This window comes from Acinonyx jubatus, chromosome A3, assembly GCF_027475565.1.
Source record: "Acinonyx jubatus isolate Ajub_Pintada_27869175 chromosome A3, VMU_Ajub_asm_v1.0, whole genome shotgun sequence".
In the NCBI taxonomy this organism is placed as follows: Eukaryota; Metazoa; Chordata; class Mammalia; order Carnivora; family Felidae; genus Acinonyx; species Acinonyx jubatus.
This window is the reverse complement of record NC_069388.1, coordinates 15,793,574-15,813,560: the sequence shown is the minus strand read 5'-3', so window position 1 is coordinate 15,813,560 and position 19,987 is coordinate 15,793,574. Positions and strand designations below refer to the sequence as shown.

The 19,987-nt window shown below is 52.8% G+C and overlaps 1 protein-coding gene and 1 long non-coding RNA gene across 7 annotated transcripts in view; one reads left to right on the top strand and one right to left on the bottom strand.

The window, feature by feature from the left end:
* Positions 1-19,987, top strand: part of HNF4A (hepatocyte nuclear factor 4 alpha) — a 58,906-nt gene that overhangs the window by 17,998 nt on the left and 20,921 nt on the right. The window contains exons 1-2 of one of the 6 annotated variants that reach the window (XM_027070166.2): positions 5,072-5,190; positions 18,880-19,054. In XM_027070166.2, the coding sequence (XP_026925967.1) occupies positions 5,151-5,190; positions 18,880-19,054 (215 nt within the window). In that variant the 5' untranslated portion in view covers positions 5,072-5,150. Of the gene's footprint in view, positions 1-5,071; positions 5,191-14,786; positions 15,051-18,879; positions 19,055-19,987 lie in introns of those variants that run through there. The other 5 variants (XM_027070164.2, XM_027070162.2, XM_027070165.2 and 2 more) reach the window with 5 other exon arrangements.
* Positions 890-11,694, bottom strand: LOC106968951 (uncharacterized). Its single transcript, XR_001429248.3, has 2 exons — positions 10,757-11,694; positions 890-1,506 (listed from the first exon to the last, which is right to left on the bottom strand). It is a non-coding gene; the product is annotated as an uncharacterized LOC106968951 (long non-coding RNA).

Sequence of the window (19,987 nt, the reverse complement as noted above, 5' to 3'; positions counted from 1 at the left end):
CCTTCTCATGTTGTTGATGGTTTCCCTTTTTGTACAGAAGCTTTTTTGGTTTCATGTTGTCCCACCTGTTTATTTTTCTTTTCTTTGCTTTTGGTGTCATATGCATGGTCCCTTAAGGGTAGAATGCAGAGGATGTCTTAGCTCCTTTGACCCGAGCACTACATCCTTCCTGATGTCACACAAAATCAGGTTAGAGGTGTGTGCAGCTGCTACCAAATAAAACCTCTAGAACTTAGTCACGTCACCTGCCACTAAGGCAGCTCTCCCCAGCACACTGTCCAGGTGGTTTATTTTTAACCAGTATGGAGGATTTCTCATTCCTCTTCATCGAGTTCAAACATTTCTCCAGGGTCGCCTGGTGGCTAAGTCAGTTACGTGTCTGCCTCTTGATTTCGGCTCAGGTCATGATCTCAGTTTGTGAGTTCGAGTCCCATGTCTGGCTCTATACAGCACAGAGCCTGCTTCGGACTCTGTGTCTCCCTCTCTCTCTTCCCCTCCCCTGCTCATGCAGACTCTCTAAAAAAAAAAAAAAAAAAAAATTCTCCAAATTCATGTGGATCTTGACCCTGCCATTATTTTATAGCTCACACCTGTGCAGAACTCACTGCCTGCCAGAAACAGTTCTAAGTCCTGTCTGTAATTAGCATGATTAATCCCCACAGCCTCCTAATGAGTACATATCATTATCATCCCTGTTTTGCCAATTAGAAAATAGTCACAGAGCAATTAAGTAACTCACCAAGGGTCACACAGCCAGTCCGTGGCAGAACCAGAATTCAAGCCCAGAAAGTCAGGCTCCAGAATTTGGGCTCTCAGCCTCTATACAGACGCTTCCAAACATCTGACGGGCTCAGCCAGTTTTTTGGGGCCCGAAAAGACTGACACGCACTTAGAGACCTCCTTTTTTTTTTTTTTTTTAACATATAAAGAACAGACTAAGGGCTCAGAGGCTTTCACCTGCAACAGTATTATTTAATTCAGGATATGTTATAATAGTTTATATCATTCCATTTATTTTCCCATCGCTTTCTACTTAAGATACTGGTGTTTCACTTGGTAGTAATAACATTTCCTTCTAAAATAAATCTAAATAAAAATAAGTGTGTCGATGTAAGAAAAATGTTTAGTATTAGTATGGGAGGTTTCCAAATACAACAAAAATCATAAGGGCCAGAGGAAAATCAGTGACCTTTGGAAAGATCCTGTGCAGTCAAGTTAGGTGAGGCTGTGCTGTAATGACAAAAAGGCCCTAAGTCCCAGTGGCTTACACAGCTGAGCCGATGGCTCACTTACAGTACTTGTCCGCCAGGGGCTGGTGGGGTGCACTCCCCACCCTGATGACTCCATATCCCTACGTGCTTCTGAAACAGCCCCACCGCGGGCCCTTCAAGCTTCTGCCCGGGTGTGACGCACCAGTTGTTTCTGCTCTCATTTCATTGGCCAGAACAAGTCACATGGTCACGTCTAACTTCAAAGGAAGCAAGAAAGAGTAATCCGGTCATGCGCCTGAAACGAGAGAGGAGGAACAGTTGAGAACAGCCGGCAGATAGTGAGTAAAGCAATCTGAAAGGTGGGTCTAGGAAAGGAGACTGAGTCTGTCTCTGACCACGATGACCAGCCCCACCAAGGGGCCTTCAGCACCTGTTCTCTGAGAAGGGACTCTGGTCCGCCAAGGATAAGACCGTCTAACCGCACCATTCTGTTAAGCTAGTGCTGCTCCCCGGCAGCAACTCGGGATGCCTTTTGGTTGCAGGGTGTTGTTACTTCGTAGAGTTGCGGCTGAACTCTGTGGTCAGGTTTGTTTGTTCCCTGAAGCTGGACACAGCAGTTTGGGCTTCGGCTGAGATAGGATTTGTCACTGCTTTGAAAAGATACCCAGAGAAGGGTAATCGGAAAGGAGAGGAACCCAAGGAACCATTTTCCGGGCAAAGAAAAAAAGAATGTGCAAAGACGCTGAGCCAGAAACACAAAAGGCTGGCGTGGCTGCAGCCACGGGACTAGGGAGAATGGGATGAAATGGAGGCTGGGGATGCAGGGATAGACACACAAGGTCCACGGGAGTTTTGAATTTTATGAGTTTAATTATAAATGTGTAGGAAGCCATTAAAGTTTCAGTATGGGGGGGCCTGATGCAGTCTGTGTGTAAAGAATTATCCCCCCCCCCCCCCCCCCCGCAAGAGTGCGTGGTAGGGAGAAAAGAAGTGAAGAGACTTTCGCAGACCTCCGGAGATGATACTGATGTGGACGAGGTTGACTGTGGTGCAGGTGGAAAGATGGTGAAAATCTGAGTTACTGTTAAAGGTGGCAAGCACTGGATTTTCTGATGATTTGGGAGAGAGGAACACAAAGATAGTGACTCCCAGGGTGTGGGGTGATGGACTATGACAATGCAGGTGTGATTACTATTGTTCTCTTTCAAGGAATGAGGAAGGGGGAGTGAATTGTCCTTCACTAACCTAGTAACTGAACTCCAGTTCTGGTGTGTCTACTCCCAAGGTCCTACCTTCTCCACTCTCCCCAGACCCATACCTTAATTTCTATAATGGGGGGGGGGGGGGGGGGGGGGAATGATATTTAATGCTATTACTATCTTTAAATGTGAAAATACATAAATGCCCCTGAAAGCAAATGTACACTATCAGTGGAGCCAGCACGAGGTCTGGGACCCTACTCAACGGCGCGGGCACGTGGGACCAAGTGTCGGGAATATAAATTTCATAGATGATGTAAGGGCAGCGCCAGGCCAGCCTTGGGGAGCAAGTTTTAAAATCTTGCTTTCTTATTGGTGCAGTGGCCAAGGGCTGGTGTGTCAATGCGGGGATGTTGTTAGCTTGCTCGGTGACTAAACCCAGAGAGCGGTGACTGGTGAACCGGTCGAGCTGCCTTCCCTCTGGGTTTGGATAGATTAGTCCGTCTTGGCCTGTGATTGGTGGGATTGTAATGCTACTTCCGCTGTGATTGGTTAAACCTGTGCGGTTATTTGAAAGTTTCTCAGCGCCAATCCAGCATTGGCCACTAGGGGGAGCCCGGGATGCGCAAAGCGAGGCTCTTCGGCGTGTCTGAGCCGCTTCCTCCCCGAAGCCCTCCGGTTCTGCAGCGACAGCTGGTTCTGCCCTGTGCCCTCAGGCAACCGCGGGACTGGGGTGGGGGTGTGGGGGACGGAGTTAGAACTCCCAGTTCTGGCCCGGGTGGCCACGCTTCTCTGCACAGCCCCTTTGGCCCCTTCCTCTGGCTCCCAGCCCCGCAGAGGACATTGGCTGACCGAGGGGTGGGGCAGAGAGTTGGTGAAGGTTTGTGAAGGCCCAGATCCAAAACGCAAAATTGTGGAGTCTGTCAAAGGAGACAGGGCAGCTCCCCTCCCTCCAAGGCGCCCTCTGCCCGCCTCGGAGTCCTCTCAAGTTGAATAGCCTCCACCAAGCCCTTTAAAATCCTTAAAGGACTTTACGAAAGGAGCATCTCTTTGGGATTTAGAACTGTGCCACGTAGGTCAGGGCCACTATGTAGATCACCCTCTCCAAAGACACCCCCTGTCATCCCCAGGCGCTAGCACAACCTGCAGTTTCGTCTTGCCATTGCACTTCGTCAGTATTTGAAATTCTCTTTCAATTTTTTTTTAAAATTTTTGAGAGAATGCACGTGCGAGTGGGAGAGGAGCAGAGAGGCTGGGGGGGAGGGAGGGGTACAGACTTTCAGATGTGGGCTCTGCGCTGAGCCAAAGTTGGAAGCTAAACCAACTGAACCACCTAAACGCCCCTGACATTCTCTTTTGAAACATTTATTTGCTTGCTTACTGTCTCTGCATCACACCTCCCCGTCAAAATGTAAGCTCTGTGAGAGAGGGAATAGGGAGGGCCAGACATGCCAAAGAATGCCCAGTTACATTGGAATTTGAGATAAACAACTTATTTTTTAAGTGTAAGTATGCTTCCTGCGTTATTTGTACATATTTATATTAAAACATTATTCGATGTTTATCTTAAATGTACCTGGGCACCCTGCAAGTCTGTGGGGGAGGAATCTTGCTGCTTGCCTTCACAACTGTATCCCACACCTGCAGTGGTGCACGTGGAAAATGCTGAATAAAGGTTAAATGATTGGATGGATAGAGTCCTTCATTCATTCACTCATTTGTCCATCCACCCCATTATATTAAGTTCCAGCTGGGTCCTGGGAATTTAACAGTAAATGGGACACAGTCCAATGGAGGAGGCAGAGACCCAAGCAGCAACCACCATTTGACTACACTGTGATGGTGTAAAGTGTTGGGGGCCGGGTGAGCACAAAGGAGGAACCAGGAGGGCTGCCCAGAGGAGGAGTCCAAGATGGAGCTTGGAGGGGGAAGGGGAGAATAGAAAGGTGTGACAGCAGCTTTGGGCAGAAGGCCTGGCATGTGCAAAGGCCAGAGCCAAGGCAGAGGCTGTGGGATTTGAAAGAGGCGAGTGGCTAGGGGTGGGGGACCGATGTGCAGTATGGGTGGGGCAATCAGAGAGAGCAGAGGAGGAGACTCGTCCACTGAGTATCCGTACCCAGCAGTCAGCTACAACAGTGATGCTAGGTTGGTATCGCTGTGCCCATTGTATTGATGAGCAAAGTGAGAGAAGTGAAATGCTTGGCCTGCCAAATGAGTGGCAAAAGCTGAGCTTCAGACTCATGTCTGACAGACTCTGAAGCCTGCACTGTTCTCAAAAAGCCCCTGGGTTAGGGATTGGAACCCCAATTGGAGGATGAAGAAACTGAGGCTCAGAAAGGTAACAGGGCTGTCCCTGTGAATGTGGCTCCGTCCAGTTTCACAGGAGAACACTGAGGCAGTACAAGGGGTACAGTTTGTCACCAGCCGTCTGAGAAACCACGGGAGGGCGGAGGCAGGACCCAAGAGTCCAGGATGCTGTACTTCCTGTTCCTGTTTGGGTTGGGTCTCCAAGACCCCCTTGCTGAGCCCTGTGGCTAATTCCTTGCATGGGTCCTGGGCGGGTCCACGGTTTCTATGGAGACCACCTCCTACCATCCCTGAAATCTCATTGTGACCAGTATTAAGAGATTAGCGCTGCCCCGCAGCCCTCACAGGGTCTTGGGTGCCAGGGTGGCAGCAGGGGCTCCCCCAGGATGAAGAGGTTGCTCACTGTGCGGGATCCCATAACACCAGGAGGAGGATGTCAGACTGGGGCCAGGGCTTCCCCCAGCACCTCCCAGGTATGGTCCGGACTCCACATCTACCTGGAGAGGAGGACGGGGTGGCGGCAGAGAGACACACGACTCAGGGGAGAAGTCCAGATTTTGGAGCAGTGCAGAGGCCTTGGACCCCTGGCCCCCAACCCAGGAAGGCCCAGGGTCTTTGATAGGCGGATGCCATTCTGATCAAGGCAGATCCAGATTCCCTCAACAAGGTGAGGGGAGCGTTACAGAGTCTTTTAGCTAAAGACCAGCTACCGAATCTCCTTCATTTTGCAGTTTGGGGAATTGAGACACAGAGAAGGAAAGTGACTGCCCAAAGTCAGTGAGTTAGTGAACTGGAGCCGGTGGACAATCCAGAGGCAGCCCGGGGGTCGCCTGAGCAGAAGGCAGTGAATAAGATGACATTGTCCCCTCTGCCTTGAAGTCCAAATGCTCCTCCCTGACCTCCACAAAGGGGGCCCCCTAGTCTTCTTCCCCCAGGGCTGTCCCATTGGCCATGCTCCCCTTCCCTCCCTCCCTCTCCTCCTCCTGACCCTTCCTGTCTCCCGGAGGCTGGCAGAGACTTCCGGGTAGGCTCCACTCCACCGGAGGACATGGCCGCCAGACCCTAACTGTCCCATCCAGGGGACATCCCCTGGCTGAGTCACCATCTGGATGACTGTGGACATTTTTTGTTCCCCGCTTCAGCCTCTCTGTGTCTTCAGGGTCCAGACGCCCTACCAGCCCATCCCCACCCCACCTCCTGCCAGGCCAGCAGCAGAGAGATTTAGGTCAGTCTCCAAAGCTCACAGGGTCAGGTTTTCTGGAAGGCCACACTGGGGCCTGGGGACAAACACGGCTCTGGAACCAGGTAGAGACAGCTCAAAACACTATTGACCCAGCAAGGTGAGCCTCACTTTCCTCCCCTGTGAGGCGGGGGCAATAACCCTTCCTTCCTCCAAGCCTTGCTCTCAGCGGCTGCAGCTGTGCCATTAAATCATCAACTCGAAGTACAGAGCAGTGGAGGGACAGGGTGATAACACCCGATCTGGTATGTGTGGAGCAAACCAGAAAGAGGTGTAAAGAAGTGAGAGGAGTGGTTGCCTGTGGTGAGGACAAGGAGTGGACTGGTGGGCAGTGGGGACAAGGGGACCAAGACTTCTCAAAGTTTTTTTATTGTTCTCATTTAAAAAAATTTTAATGTTAATTTTTGAGAGAGAGACAGAGCATAAGCAGAGGAGGGGCAGAGAGAGAGGGAGACACAGAATCTGAAGCAGGCTCCAGGCTCCAAGCTGTCAGCGCAGAGCCCGACGCGGGGCTCGAACTCATGAACCGTGAGATCATGACCTCAGCCAAAGTCAGATGCTTAACTGACTGAGCCACCCAGGCGCCCCTTGATTTTTGAACCATGTGAATGAAGTACTGATTCAAAAATTAATTACAAAATTTTAACATGGGGCGCCTGGGTGGCTTAGTTGGTTAAGCGTCCAACTCTTGATTTGGGCTCTGGTCGTGATCTCACAGTTTGTGAGTTCGGGCCTCTCTGCTGACAGTGCAGAGTCGGCTTGGAATTCTCTCTCTCCCTCTCTGCCTCTCCCCTACTTGCTCTTCTTTCTTTGTCTCTCAAAATAAAGAAACGTTAAGAAAAAATTTTTAAATAAAAATTTTAACAAATTGGTAAAATATCACGTAGCAATGACAATCACACATACCTCAACAATATAACAGGAGTATAGCCAAGACTGAGACCAAAGTGCTAGGACTTGACACAAGTCACAGAGAAAGCCTGCCTTTGAGTCTCTGACTTTGACCTGGAAAGGCCCTTTATTTCAAGCCAATCTCGTTTGCCAACTGCAAAATAATGGTCACTGGTACCAAGAATCAGGAGGTCTCTACATGCTAGCCATAGTGCCAGGTGCTATCTGAATATCATCTCACTGAGTAGGCATTCTGACTACCAGGAAGCTATCATCATTCCCATCTTACAGATGAGGAAACTGAGCCTCACTGAAGTTGCAACTAGTGAGTTGCAGACCATGGATGCACCTCTAGGCCTCTCTCTTTTTTTTTTTTTTTAATTTTTTTTTATGTGTATTTATTTTTGAGATAGAGACAGAAAGAGACAGAGAGACAGAGAACAAGCGAGGCGGGGTGGGGTGGGGGGGAGGTGTGCAGAGAGAGAGGGAGACACAGAATCCGAAGCAGGCTCCAGCCTCCAAGCTGTCAACACAGAGCCCAATACAGGGCTCGAACTCATGAACTGCGAGATCATGACCTGAGCCGAAGTTGGACGCTTAACTGACTGAGCCACCCAGGCGCCCCTAGAATCACTTAGGAACTTTAAAAAATACTGATGCCTAGGGGCGCCTGGGTGGCGCAGTCGGTTAAGCGTCCGACTTCAGCCAGGTCACGATCTCGCCGTCCGGGAGTTCGAGCCCCGCGTCGGGCTCTGGGCTGATGGCTCAGAGCCTGGAGCCTGTTTCCGATTCTGTGTCTCCCTCTCTCTCTGCCCCTCCCCCGTTCATGCTCTGTCTCTCTCTGTCCCAAAAATAAATAAAAACGTTGAAAAAAAGAAATTAAAAAAAAAATACTGATGCCTAGCACCCACTCACCCCAATCCCAAGATTTGATCATTGGTCTGTGATGGGTCCTGGGCATCAATATTCTTTTAAAGGTCCCAAGTGATTCTAATTCACTGTCAGGGCTGAATCGCTGCTTTATGCTAGACAACTTTTCAAATAGGAAACTGAGGCCAGGGAGGAAAATGACCTTGCCCAAGGTCAGTGGCTGGAAGCTGAGCTGAGGTAGGGCTCTCATGGAGCCTTTTTGAAAATAAATAAGATGTGCTCTCCTCTGGGCAGACAAATTTCCATAGGCACTTGGTTTGGTAAGTGGAACAAGGACTAGATTTCTACACTGACTCACTTCCTTGCACAGAGAAGCTTCGTGCAGTGAGCAACCTGTACAACTGTATGCAGTTGTACAACCTGTACAACTTTGTGCAGTGAGCAACCTGTACAACTGATTCCTCGCCTGCATCTCAGGACTCCCAAAAGGTACATCTCAGTGACTTTCAGGCAAATATCTGGGGCCCTTCGGTACAAGGGTGCAGGGAGACCCAGGGTGGTTCCTGGGATATGGGTTCACCCCTTACACCATGACCAGGGCCTGGGCCAGGCAGGGGCTTGCTATCATCCTTCAGGCCCCACAGGGGCTGGGCAGGCCCCATCTAACTCCGAAGGTCACTTCTGCAGATAAAGTCAGGAACATAATCGGGGGGGGGGGGGGGGGGGGGGGAGGGGGGAGGGGAAGGACATAAACAGAACAACAACAGCCTCAGCCCAGAAGTCACAAGCCACCTGGCAGGAGGCAGCCCTCAGAGAGGCCCCGCCTACACAGACCCAAGTCCTCCTGGCTTGCTTCCTGATCATTCTCCAGACCACAGGCTCTACCCTACCTCCTGAGCCTTGTAGTCGGCATCTCCCACAATGCCCTGCTCTCTGGCCAGAGAGGCTTCCATGTCCTTCTGTCATCACTCGCCACGTTCTCCACTTCTGGGTGTCCCTTCTGCCCAGGACGCCACCTCCTCCAGGAATCCATCCCTGACCACTCCAGCCCAGAGACCGGCCTTCCATCTCAGGCCTTCTCCAGCTCGCACAGTCCATGCACAGAGCCCGCACGCGCCTCAGGAGGGAGCTTATTTTAATGTCATACTCGCCAACTTGCATTGGGCACCTGGACGGGTGGTGTAGCCTCGGGGTTAAGAGCACAGACTCTGGAGAGCCAGACCGCTCAGGCTGGTATCCCAGCTCTTGCTTCTCACACACTGTGTGAGCTTGGGCATATGACTCAAACCTCTGTGCCTCAGGTCTGCGAGATGGTGATAAAAATACTGCCTACCTCACAGATTGGTTGTGAGGGTTAACGTGGTAACACGTGTAAAGCCTGCAAAACAGCTTCCTTAGCATCAGCCATGGTCATCCGTGCTCCGTTTCGTCCTCATAGCGAGCCTTTGAGTTAGGTATTGTTATTCCCAATCGCGGGTGAGGAACCAGATTCAAGAGAGGAGCAGAGTCAGGGAAGGGCCCTGCGTCTTGCTCTGTGGTCTGACACTGAGGACGCGGCCGAGGCGGGCCATAACTTGGAGGACTTGTTTGCTGCTCATGGCTGTTCCTCAGAGGGTCCACAGGACTCGGGGCCAGGTGAATTCTCCAGAAGTGGCTCTAGGCACCTCTCTGCTCGAGCCAGCCATGGGCGGGGGGGTGATCGGCAAAGCAGGGCATTTTCAGTGCATCTTGTTCCCTAATGTCTAGAACACATCACCGAGTCCAGAGAGAGCCCCTGTCTTCCTCAGGCTAGCTGGAGACCTAGGACACAGGGGGCGACCTCCTGTCCCTGGATGAACCCCCATCCCTCCACCATCTGCACATGGAGGGAAGGGATATCCTGAGGTTGGCCCAGCATCTTTCAGGTTCCCATCACCGGCTCTGCCTCTACCTTTCAAAGGAAGTATTAAGGGGAGAGCATCTAAGAGGCAGGCCCTGGGTGAAGCGGGCCTGTGCGTACCCTCCCTTGGCTCCTAGGAACCTCATCCCATTTGAAAGGCTCTGGCCCGCACTCTCCAGCCTCTGACACTGCAGGATTCTAGAATCCCATGCTCAAAGCTGCCGCCCTGCATCCCTGTTTGTAAAGCCCCCCCTCCCCCCCCCCCAGCTGCCTTTATCTCTCTTTGGTAAAAGAGCAAATTTGCTCAGGACCCAGAGCAGAGGGAACAAGCAGACTGTTGACTCTTGAGCAAAACCTAGTCTTTGGAGAGCAGGAGAGGAGGCGCTGGATGTGCGTGGGGAGGCCAGCAGCCTCTTGCATAACCCGGGTGGCCTCCTGCCCACCCAGGCCTTTTCAGGGTTAGGGGTGAGGCAAACCACAAACTCATGCCCAGTTAATTTTTTAAGGCAAAATCAACAGGCTCAGCAATGATTAGCAGGCAGGTAATTTCGTCTTAATCGTGCTGAGAAGAGGGAGGAAGGAGGCTTCTGGGGGCCCAAGGATGGGGCCAGTTATCAGTTAACCACACGAAGTTTGTTTCCTTCCAAATCCGCTGGCCTTCAGCCCTGAGTTCCCTCATCTTCCTCTCGGAAGTACTCCCGTGGCAACCCAGTGGCCATCAGTGATTGAGGGAAGGAACACTCCACCATCCAGGGTCCCCAGGAGGTGTTTCCAGGGCCCTTGAGGGCTGTGATGAAACACCAGTGTCCTCACAGAGCTTGCGGTCTTCTTGTTAAGGCAAAGCTCCCCCCACCACCACCACTGTGTGGCTTTGAGCATGTTCCTTCCACCCTCTGGGGCTCAGTGAGGGCCCTAAGGTCTGTGGTGCAGCCTACAGCCAGCTGCTACTACCCTGGGGACCTCAGTGTCTCCATCCACCAAATGGGTGGGTTGGCTGAGACACCCTTTCCAGTCTTGAAGTTTTGCGAGGTCATGATTGGATTAGGCCAATGTGGCCTTATCCAGGGTGAGGAGGGTTTCAGGGTGAGGAGGGTTGTATGCACCGTGCTTTAGGAATTCAGGGGGGAGAGAAGGTGCCCAGAACAGGGAGGGGGCCTACCTGGTATCTGCTGTTGGCACCAGCAAGCGTCAGATCCCAGCTCCGGGAAGAGAGCTGTCCTCTCAGATGGGAGGCAGGGGTCTCTGTGGGGTGGGGTAGAGTAGGGCTGCGGGGATGGCCTGGCAGACCCCAGTTGGCCCAGGACCCCTCCCCCTGGACTTGAGAACTGCCAGGGGAAAGACAGCAAGGCCGGACCAGCCCCGGGCCTGCTGGCTGCCTGGACTGGAGTTTGGTCAGTGGTTGGGGACCTATATTGTGAGAAAGTTAGGACTTTGTCCACAAACTGGAATTTGAAATTTCAAAGGGGCGAAACTGGAGGGCCCTACCCCAGAGTGGAGATGGCTCTTGGCTTCTTTCCCCCACGACTTTTGTTCTTTGTCTTGATAAGTCCCAGTTCCCCGGGTGGTGGGGCGGGGCGAGGAGAGACAGGAGATAGTAGGGTAGTTAGTACCCAGGGGGAGCTAAGATGCCAGGTGGCCTGGGGTGGCCAGCGTCTGGACGATGCCTCTGGATTTGCACGTGCCTAGGGACAGGCTCCTTGGCTCCTCAGACCCCTGAGCTCCCGGCAGGAACATGACAGAGTCGCAGGCTCCAGGGCTCCAGAATTCTGTCGTCCTTTCTGGGACTCCCGGAAGGAGGCAGAGGTATGGGGTGAAGCCCTTAAACTCTGCAGTCAGATTTGGGCTCAAATGACAGCCCCTCCTTTGTGGCCTTAGGCAAGTCACTTCCCGTCTCTGAGCCTTAGTTTTGTCATCTGTAAAGCAGAACAGATAAACTGAGGGGAGCAGAAGATTCTTAGCTCCGAGCCTAGCACAGAATCTCTCCAGAAACATTAGCCATTATTATAGTTTAAAAGAAATATGAAGTGGTCCAGAGTAGCAGTTCTTAACCACAGTCCACACCAGAGGCTTGAGTGCCCTGCCCACAGCTGGGTGTGAGGCAACCCCTTCCCCCCCCCAGCTGCCCCAAAGGAGCCCCTCTTCCCTTCTAGAGCTCTCCTTCCCTCCTAGAGGCCTCCGTTTCACTATCTGCCACATGAAGGAGCTGGCTCTCTTGGTGAGCTCTGAGGGCCTCTGTTATCTGCTGGGAGCCACCTCATGTGGAGTGGAGTCAGACAGCCCAAGGGGCAGGGCAGAGGGAAAGAATGGCTGCTGAGTTGACGGCACCAAGGCCAGCCTTTGTATCCCTGGGAGCTCTCCCGAGCAGGGTCCTGATTGCGACTGATTGTGTGGCTAGGGTGTCAAGGAGTCAATCGCCAGTGACGATAATTGCCTGTTATGCCAGATGCCTACACATGGCATAGCCTACAGCGTCCCTGCGAAGAAGGCATCAACCCATTTATCTGAGGCCAAAACTAAGGCCGGGTGGGGTAGGACCTGATATCATAGTTTGGGAAGTTGGCAGTGCCCGGATTTTGACATAGCTCTGTCTGATTCCAAGGCCTGTGGCTTATTTTATCTTTTTATTTGATCTTCACAACAAACTACACAGTAGGCCCATTTTACGGAAGGAAAAACTGAGGCTCCAAAATAATAACTCGCCTGAGATCACAGAGCCAGTTGATCTCACAGGTGGAGTGTTGTTTATATGGGGGACATGTATCTAGAAGCCATTGCTTGGGGTTGGCTAAGAGCGAAAGGAACCACGTACGTAATAGATTGGAAAAGCTCGTGTGTGACTAGTTAGAGTTCAAGAGTGGGACATGGGCAGGGTATGAAACAGGTTTCTGGACTGTGACTCAGAAGCAGTGGGTCATGTGTGTTGTGCGTTTGGTAAAGTGTTCGTGTCACTGTCTGCGAACTTAGTAGCTTGTCATGTGCAGACTGTCCGTCTGGTGGTTCTTATGTGTGCCGGGTCATGCACGTGACCTGACATGGCTCACCCCAGTTGATCATAGACCTTATTTAGTTCAATCTAGGATGTCATCTATAGAGGTTGAAAATTTGCTATTTTCGCTACCCGTTGAACTCTGATGTGCCGATAATCACGCCCCATTTTGGTAATGGGGAAGTGTGCCTCTTAGAACTGACAAATCGCTGTATGTGCAGGCCACGTATTGCTGGCTTGTGAAGGGAGTAGCTGTGTGGCCCATCGCAGGTGCCAGACAGGTGGTAGGACCTGGGCTCAGCCCTGGGGGGCCCCTCCTAGAGCTGTCCCTCCTTCTCCTCTGTGTTTGTCCCTCAATCTGGTCTCCTGCCCGGCTGAACTCTGTACCGGCTACTGGAGCCAGGATCAGACATCCTCGGGTAGGCACAGGAGGAATCTGCCAGTGGCTGAAGTCTCCTTTGGCCCTTAACAAATGTCAAAGTGCAGATTGGGGGAAGGGGAGCTCTCTCTTCCTCCCTCTTTGGGGGATCTTGACCAACGGGCCAAGATCTCCCCATTTTACAGATGGGGAAAATGAGGCCCCGAGGGAGATGTGATTTGGACAAAGTCATCCGAACAGTGACAGAGATAGCTCCTAAACGGAGGTCTCCTGACACCAAATCCAGCCTCTCTTCTCCTCTAGAACAATGGCTTCCCCCCACAGCCCCAGTCATCTCAGGCCTGGGGAGACCTTGGAGGGGGGCAGAACTAGCCTACACAGGGCACAGAAAAGGCTTCTAACTGGAAGAATATGAGGGGGGTGCCTCTGCATGTCCTCACACACACACCACCTCTCCCACTGATTTACCCGCACATAAACTCCCCCACGTATGTACTCACTGATTCACTCTTTCCTAATTCACCCACTCGTTCATTGATTCACTCTGTCACTACCTCACCTCTGCACCCCTCCCTACTCGGCTATCGTTAATTCACCCACTGGTGCTCCGTCTGGCAGAGAGGACAGGCTCCCAGACTCCCAAATCTAGGCCCTTCTGCCCTCGCCTGCGCTTTCTACCTCCTTCATTGCGACCTCACCTCCCCGGCTAGGTGGGGAGCTCTTGACAGGGCCCGAGGAGAGGGCCGTGGGGCTGGAGGGAGAGACAAGAAAAGGGTGAACGCCTGCGGAAGGTTGGCAGGACCAGCTGCAGAATTTGCAGGGCCCCTTGTTCGGAAATCGTTAAGAATTTTGGCAACAGCAGAGCATGAAACCAAGCACAGGGACCTAACTGCTTGGGTGATTGGCTCACAGACGGCCCTTCTGGGGGAGGCGATGGGTGGAGAGAAGAGGGAGATAGGAAAGGGATGGGGCGGGGAAGACGGGACAGGCACTTGCTGGGTGCTGCCTTATGGTTGCCCGATACCATCTCATTTAATACTCAAGCCACCCTTTGAGGTCGATTATGCCTTTTACGGAGGAGGAAACTGAGGCCCCAAGAGGAGAATCATTTACCCAAAGTCCCGATTAGTAGGGGGTAGGCGCCTGAGCGTAATCCAGGTCTGTGGGGCTGCAAGCCTCGTCTCTGGCTGTCTAGGGGGGCGGGGGAAGGAACCAGGAGGAGGTGACGTCTCACCTGAGCAGCTGGTGCTATGGGGGCTGGTGGTGGCCATAGTGGGGTCATGGAGAGCAGGGTGGGGAACCAGGGGTGAATCCATACTGCTCCCCAGGGAGATGGGAAACTGGAAGGGAGTTCCCAGGAGGAGAATCTAGAAGACTGGTGTCTGGGCCCTGGGATTTAGGTTTTTAATTCATGTGCCACAAGGCAGCTCCATCTCGAGAGCATAGAAGGTAGAAGTCACTGATTTGGGAGGTTACTGAATTAGGGCATCTTGGAGGTGGGCTGCCAGTGTCTGAGCACATCAGTTAGAATGCCGGACTCGGGGTGACAGTGACTTGGGGGCATGGCTGAGTCAGGGGTCAAATGAGTGCCGGTGAGTTAGCGTGCCCGTTTTACAGAAATCCATACCTGAATATCGGGGAGTTAGGGCCCCAGCTGTTGTAACAGCACCCTGGTGTCCACCGGGAGCCAACAAACAGCCAAATCCCTGCAGCCCCGCCCAGCCTCTCCTCCAGTGGGGGAGCCGATTAACCATTAACCCCCACCCCTCCCCGGCAGAGCCTCCACCCCTTCGCAGGGGCTAGGCCAAGACTCCCAGCAGATCCTCCCAGAGGACGGTTTGAAACGCAGGAAGGCAGAGGGGGCCCCTGGGAGGAGGCGGTGGGAGGGCGGAGGGCGGGGGCCGGGGCTCTGCCCGGAGCCTTCGGGGTGGGCATCCTGGGCAGGGCAAGCGGCTGAGGTGTGGAAGGGGAGGATGCGCCTCTCCAAAACCCTTGTCGACATGGACATGGCCGACTATAGTGCCGCGCTGGACCCAGCCTACACCACCCTGGAATTCGAGAATGTGCAGGTGTTGACGATGGGCAATGGTAGGTGGGGACAGGTGTACCCAGGCGTGCCACTGGGGGCGGGTATGCCCAGATACCGGAGTGTGTCTGTGGCACTCGACGCTGGGCCGGGGGGAGAATGACAGAAAATGGCAGGTTGGGCCTATAGGCCAGTATGGGTGTCGCCAGGTGAAAAAAATGTGCCCGGGTACAGTGACCAGAGGCATTCTGGGTGCGGGAGGCCTGAGCGGGCAAGTCCCCAGCGAAAGTAGGCCCCGGGATTCCCGCCTGGCCCTTCTGGTCCCTGTTACCTCAAAACTAGGTCTGCTCAGAGCGTCACTGGAGAGTGAGGACACGACCGTGAGCTCCCCGTTGGCATCTGGCTCCAGTACTTGGGCCCAACTAGGCCCCTTCACGAACCCTTTGGGCGTAGGTCCCGAGACATGGAAAGGTGTCTTCTGTCCCTGAAGTTGCTGGATGGAGACACAACCGGGTGTCTTTGGGACTTTCCTGGGGTGAACGCCCCACTTAGGAAAGAAAGGAGTTCTTAAGGGAAGTTTTGCTCAGTGAGATGCCAATCAGCAGTGAGTGCTGTGTGTGTGCTCATGACTTCCTCTTGGTGTGCATGCACCAGTTTCTGTGTAAGTGTGTTGGGTGGGGGTGTACCGTGTTGGCAGACACATTCCTTCGGGAATTCATTGGCGTATTTGTGCCCGTGTGTGCCTGTTCCATGTCGATTTCCATTTGTATTTGGTCATCGAGTGGGTCTGTGTCTGTTGATGTCTCTAGGGGCACGTGTGTTTGTCTCACTTATGTACATAGGCAGCAGTGAACGTATGTACATGTGCCGCGGATGTGGGTCTGTTCGTGTGCCCTGTGCTTTCTGGATGCGTGTCCTGTATGCACGTTCTGTCTCGTGGCCCAGTTTGTACCCACCTGTCTACAGGTGCTCAGTGCACATCCCTGTGCTGAGTGTCCGTACTCTCTGGTAAACATGATTATGCAGACGTGATATGCAGGATTTTGATATTGCCGTTTTCCAAAGGAGATTCACATCAGCCACATGTCTGTTTCTCTCTGAGCAGATCTTCTTGTCTGAGTGTGTTTCTCCTCAGGTTTGTATATCCGCTCCCATATCACCAAGAGCACATCTGAATCGGGTGGGAGGGTCTCCTTCGCAAGGAGGTAGGGGAAGGGAGGAGGCCTGGAAGCCAGGAAGCTTCTAGAGGGGAAGGGCCCTAGGCCAGCCTCAGAGGAGAGGTGGCTGGCAGGTGGCCGAGGTCAGCCTGCCACCTGCCTTCCTTCCATGGCTGTGCGGCTTCAGCAGAGGTCTGTAATGCGTGTGGTCACTTTGGCTCGGCCAGAAAGATGTGACTGCCCTGCCCATGGTCGGCCTCACCAGCTGCTCATCTGCCCCTGCCATTCACTCACTGTGTGACCTTGGGCATATCATATCCCCTTTCTGCCTCTCTATCTTCTGTAAAATGGGCTTAATCACCTCAGGTCTGCTGGCCAGCCGCCTTTTAGGAGTGTCCGCATAAGGGAATTGAGGAGACAACACACAGGAAATGGTAAACAAGAAGCTTCTGCACTAGGCAGAGTGTCGAGTGACCCTGCAGGGACATTGTGTGCTGTCACACTCCAGGCCATTGCCCAGCCCCAGACTACTCCCTGGGGCCAGCCCCATCACCCCTTCAGAGCCTACACCTCCCAGGAATCCTGTGCACTTGAGGCAGAGGCCACCACTGGGTGTCCCCCAGACAGAACAGCCTCCAGCTCAGGAGCCAGAAGAATCTGGGCTCAGATACTAGCATTGATCCTTCCCAAGTATGTGAGCTCTGCAAGCTATTTTCCTCTGTGAGCTTCTGTTTCCTCATCTGTCAAATGGGAATAAATAATGGCGCCTGCCTCTCAGAGGTAACCAGAGGATTAAATACGACAAGGCACCCGGCGCTTAGCACTGGTAACTGATCCCGGCCCCACATGGGTCTTCTCAAGAACGTTCGGCATCTGTAAGAAAGGGCTGTGTTTCCTTATGACATTTGAAGGGGTCTGAGTGTTGGGATCCCATTTTAAATACATCCTGGGCTGGTGCCTCCAGGACTCCATGGAGAGATCCCCAGCTGTCCCCCACCCCAGATTCAGAAGCAGCAGCAGCAGCAGCAGGGTCTTTGTTTATCAGAGGCCTCAGCAGGCACCCCAACAACAGCAGCACTGGCCAGAGTCATCCAGCACCCCTCGGGGTGTAAATCTGCCTCCTCTACTTAATAAATGTGATGACCCTGGACAAGTCACTTGTCCTTTCTGAGCCTTGGTGTGCTCGCTTGGAGAATGGGGCTATCAGCTGAACCCAGGGGTGAAGTGATACACCAGGCAGCACTCAGCCCCTTCTGCCCAGGATGTAGGAAGCCCTGCCCCCAGCCTCCACCGAAATGGCCAGGAGTTGTGGGGGTCATATCTCCCCAGGGGTTGGGGGAGGTGAGGCTGAGGGAGAAAGGGCACCGACACAGCTTAACAATTATCCCCATCTCCGGGAATAATTCACCAAGTGGAGGGGGCTGCGCCCCCGGGCACCCTCAGGGGTCTAGGAGATGTTCAGCCAGACGACAGCAAAGATGCAGCGGTGTCCTTTTATGCCCGGAGGTTGGACAACACCTTCAACACCTGCTCCAGAAGTTTGATTTTGCAGGAAAGATTTTATTTCACAAATGCTGATACAGTGCTTTTTATGTACGAAGCACGTCACATACATTGATTCACTGAATCCTTGTAGGAGTCTTAGCCGACGACACATGGTTAAGAAGTGGGCAAGCTGAGACTTAAATTTGGCAGAAGGGCTACAGAGCGCGTGCTCTTGACTGCAGCGCGATGCCCCTCTCCGGTTCTCAGTGGGGTGTGCCCTGGGAACTCAAGGTCAGATTCAAGGTTTCTATGCAGACACATGTGCGCGCCTGACTGTGTGGTGTACATATGCACGCGTTTTTCTGGGGAGATGGCCCATGGCATTTAGTATCTTCTCCAAGAGGTGGAAGATTTGCTTACAAAAATATGCTTCAGCTAATGAAATTAACAAAAAAAAAAATTGGAAACAACCAGACCAGTCGAACCACCACCTTTTACAGTTAGGGAAACTGAGGCCCAGTACGACTTGAAGCGAGGGAAAGGAATTTGTCCAAAGTCACAGGTGAGTTAGCAGCAGCATCAGCAGTAGCACCCAGGACTCCAAGCACCCCATCCCCATCTTTGCCACTTGCCTCGTATCCCCCTTCTCAGATTTATAGAGATGCAGTAGATTTTGCCTCTGGGACAGGACATATTCTAGAGGTACCCAGATCCTTGCCACGACCCTCCCAGCAGGACAAATGGGCCACTGTGGTGCGTGTCTTCCTGTTCCCCGGGACAGTTCGCAAGGCGTGTGGGTACATTGAGAAATGAGGGACAGGACCTGAGCAGGGCCTGAGTAGATGCTACGGTGTGTTTGTCCCTTCCACAGCCCCCTCGGCCCCGTCAGTCACGGTCTGTAAGGGTCAGATGCATTGGAGCCGGTGGCCAGGTTTTCATTACTTCCCAGAGAAAGCTGGGCCCAGCTCTCTCCACCTTGGGGAGAAACAGGTCCTCACAAAGGACTCTGTGAAGTCAGTGTCACAACCATCCCTAAGTAATGATGCAAAACGGGCATTCCGCATGCCAAGGGACTTGCCCAAGGTCACTGGGGGAGTGGGAACCTCGGTCTGAATGAGGCTGAAGCCCCGGGGGGAGATCCCCACAACGCTCATATTGGTTTCTGAATCTAAACCACCAGTGGTGCAAGGCCTCTGGGACGTGAATTTCTGTCCCTCCTGAGCTCTCACTCTTGTCTTCTCTGGTGCAGACACATCCCCATCAGAAGGTGCCAACCTCAACGCACCCAACAGCCTGGGTGTCAGCGCCCTGTGCGCCATCTGTGGGGACCGGGCCACAGGGAAACACTACGGTGCCTCCAGCTGTGACGGTTGCAAGGGCTTCTTCCGGAGGAGTGTGAGAAAGAACCACATGTACTCCTGCAGGTGAGGAGCCCCTGCTTGGAGCCTTGATTTCTCTAGCTGGAAAGTGGGTCCACTTGAGCTAATGATGTTCCCCAGTTTGTCTACTCCCAGACTAGGTCCCAGAAACAACCTCCTTCTGAGGACTTAAAGCTTCTTCTGGTTTCTTAGGCCTTGGGGATCCAAATGGGAACATCCATTCTAGGAACCTCATTTACTGAGCATAAAGCTACCAGCTGCCCTTTACTGAGCACTTACTATATGCCAGACAAACTGAATCTTTGCATGTATTTAACTGGCCCCGCAAGCCCATTGTTACTTTTCTTATTTAGCAAATGAGGATCCATGAGGCTTGGGATCAAGCCCACTGTGAAGCCTCAGAGGATGGGGCCCATCCCTCAACCCGATGCTTTTCCTGGGGCAAATAGGGGATTGGCCCCAGGCCTTTCCATATACCCCAAGGGCTTCCCAAAGCCTTCCTCGGGATCCTGCCTTCAAAAGCATCTCCCATGGTGAGAAACAACAATAATAAAATAATGGCATTCGGTTATGACCAAATGTGCTGACGCTGTGCCAAGCCCCGTCCACATATTATCTTATTTCTACCTGTCAACACCCCTCTGACATGGTGACTATTATTCTTCCCATTTTATAGATGAGGAAGCTGTGGCTTGGAGAGGGCCAGGAATTTGTCCAAGGTCATCCAGCTTGAATGAATGGCAGAGCCCAGGATGATACTCAGGGCTCCACCCATAACCCCTGTGGGGCACTGCCTCTGTTTGTGTCCCCTCCAGAGAGTCACTTATGTGAATCAAGTATTGACTCTGAACCATAACCAGGAGCCTGCTGTGGGCTCTATCACATTCTGTGATAGCAGTGCCCTGGTATTCAAGGGGCTAGAGTTTCCAAACTCAGTTCTACCACCAGGTTGAGCGATCCTGGGCTACAGGTCACCTC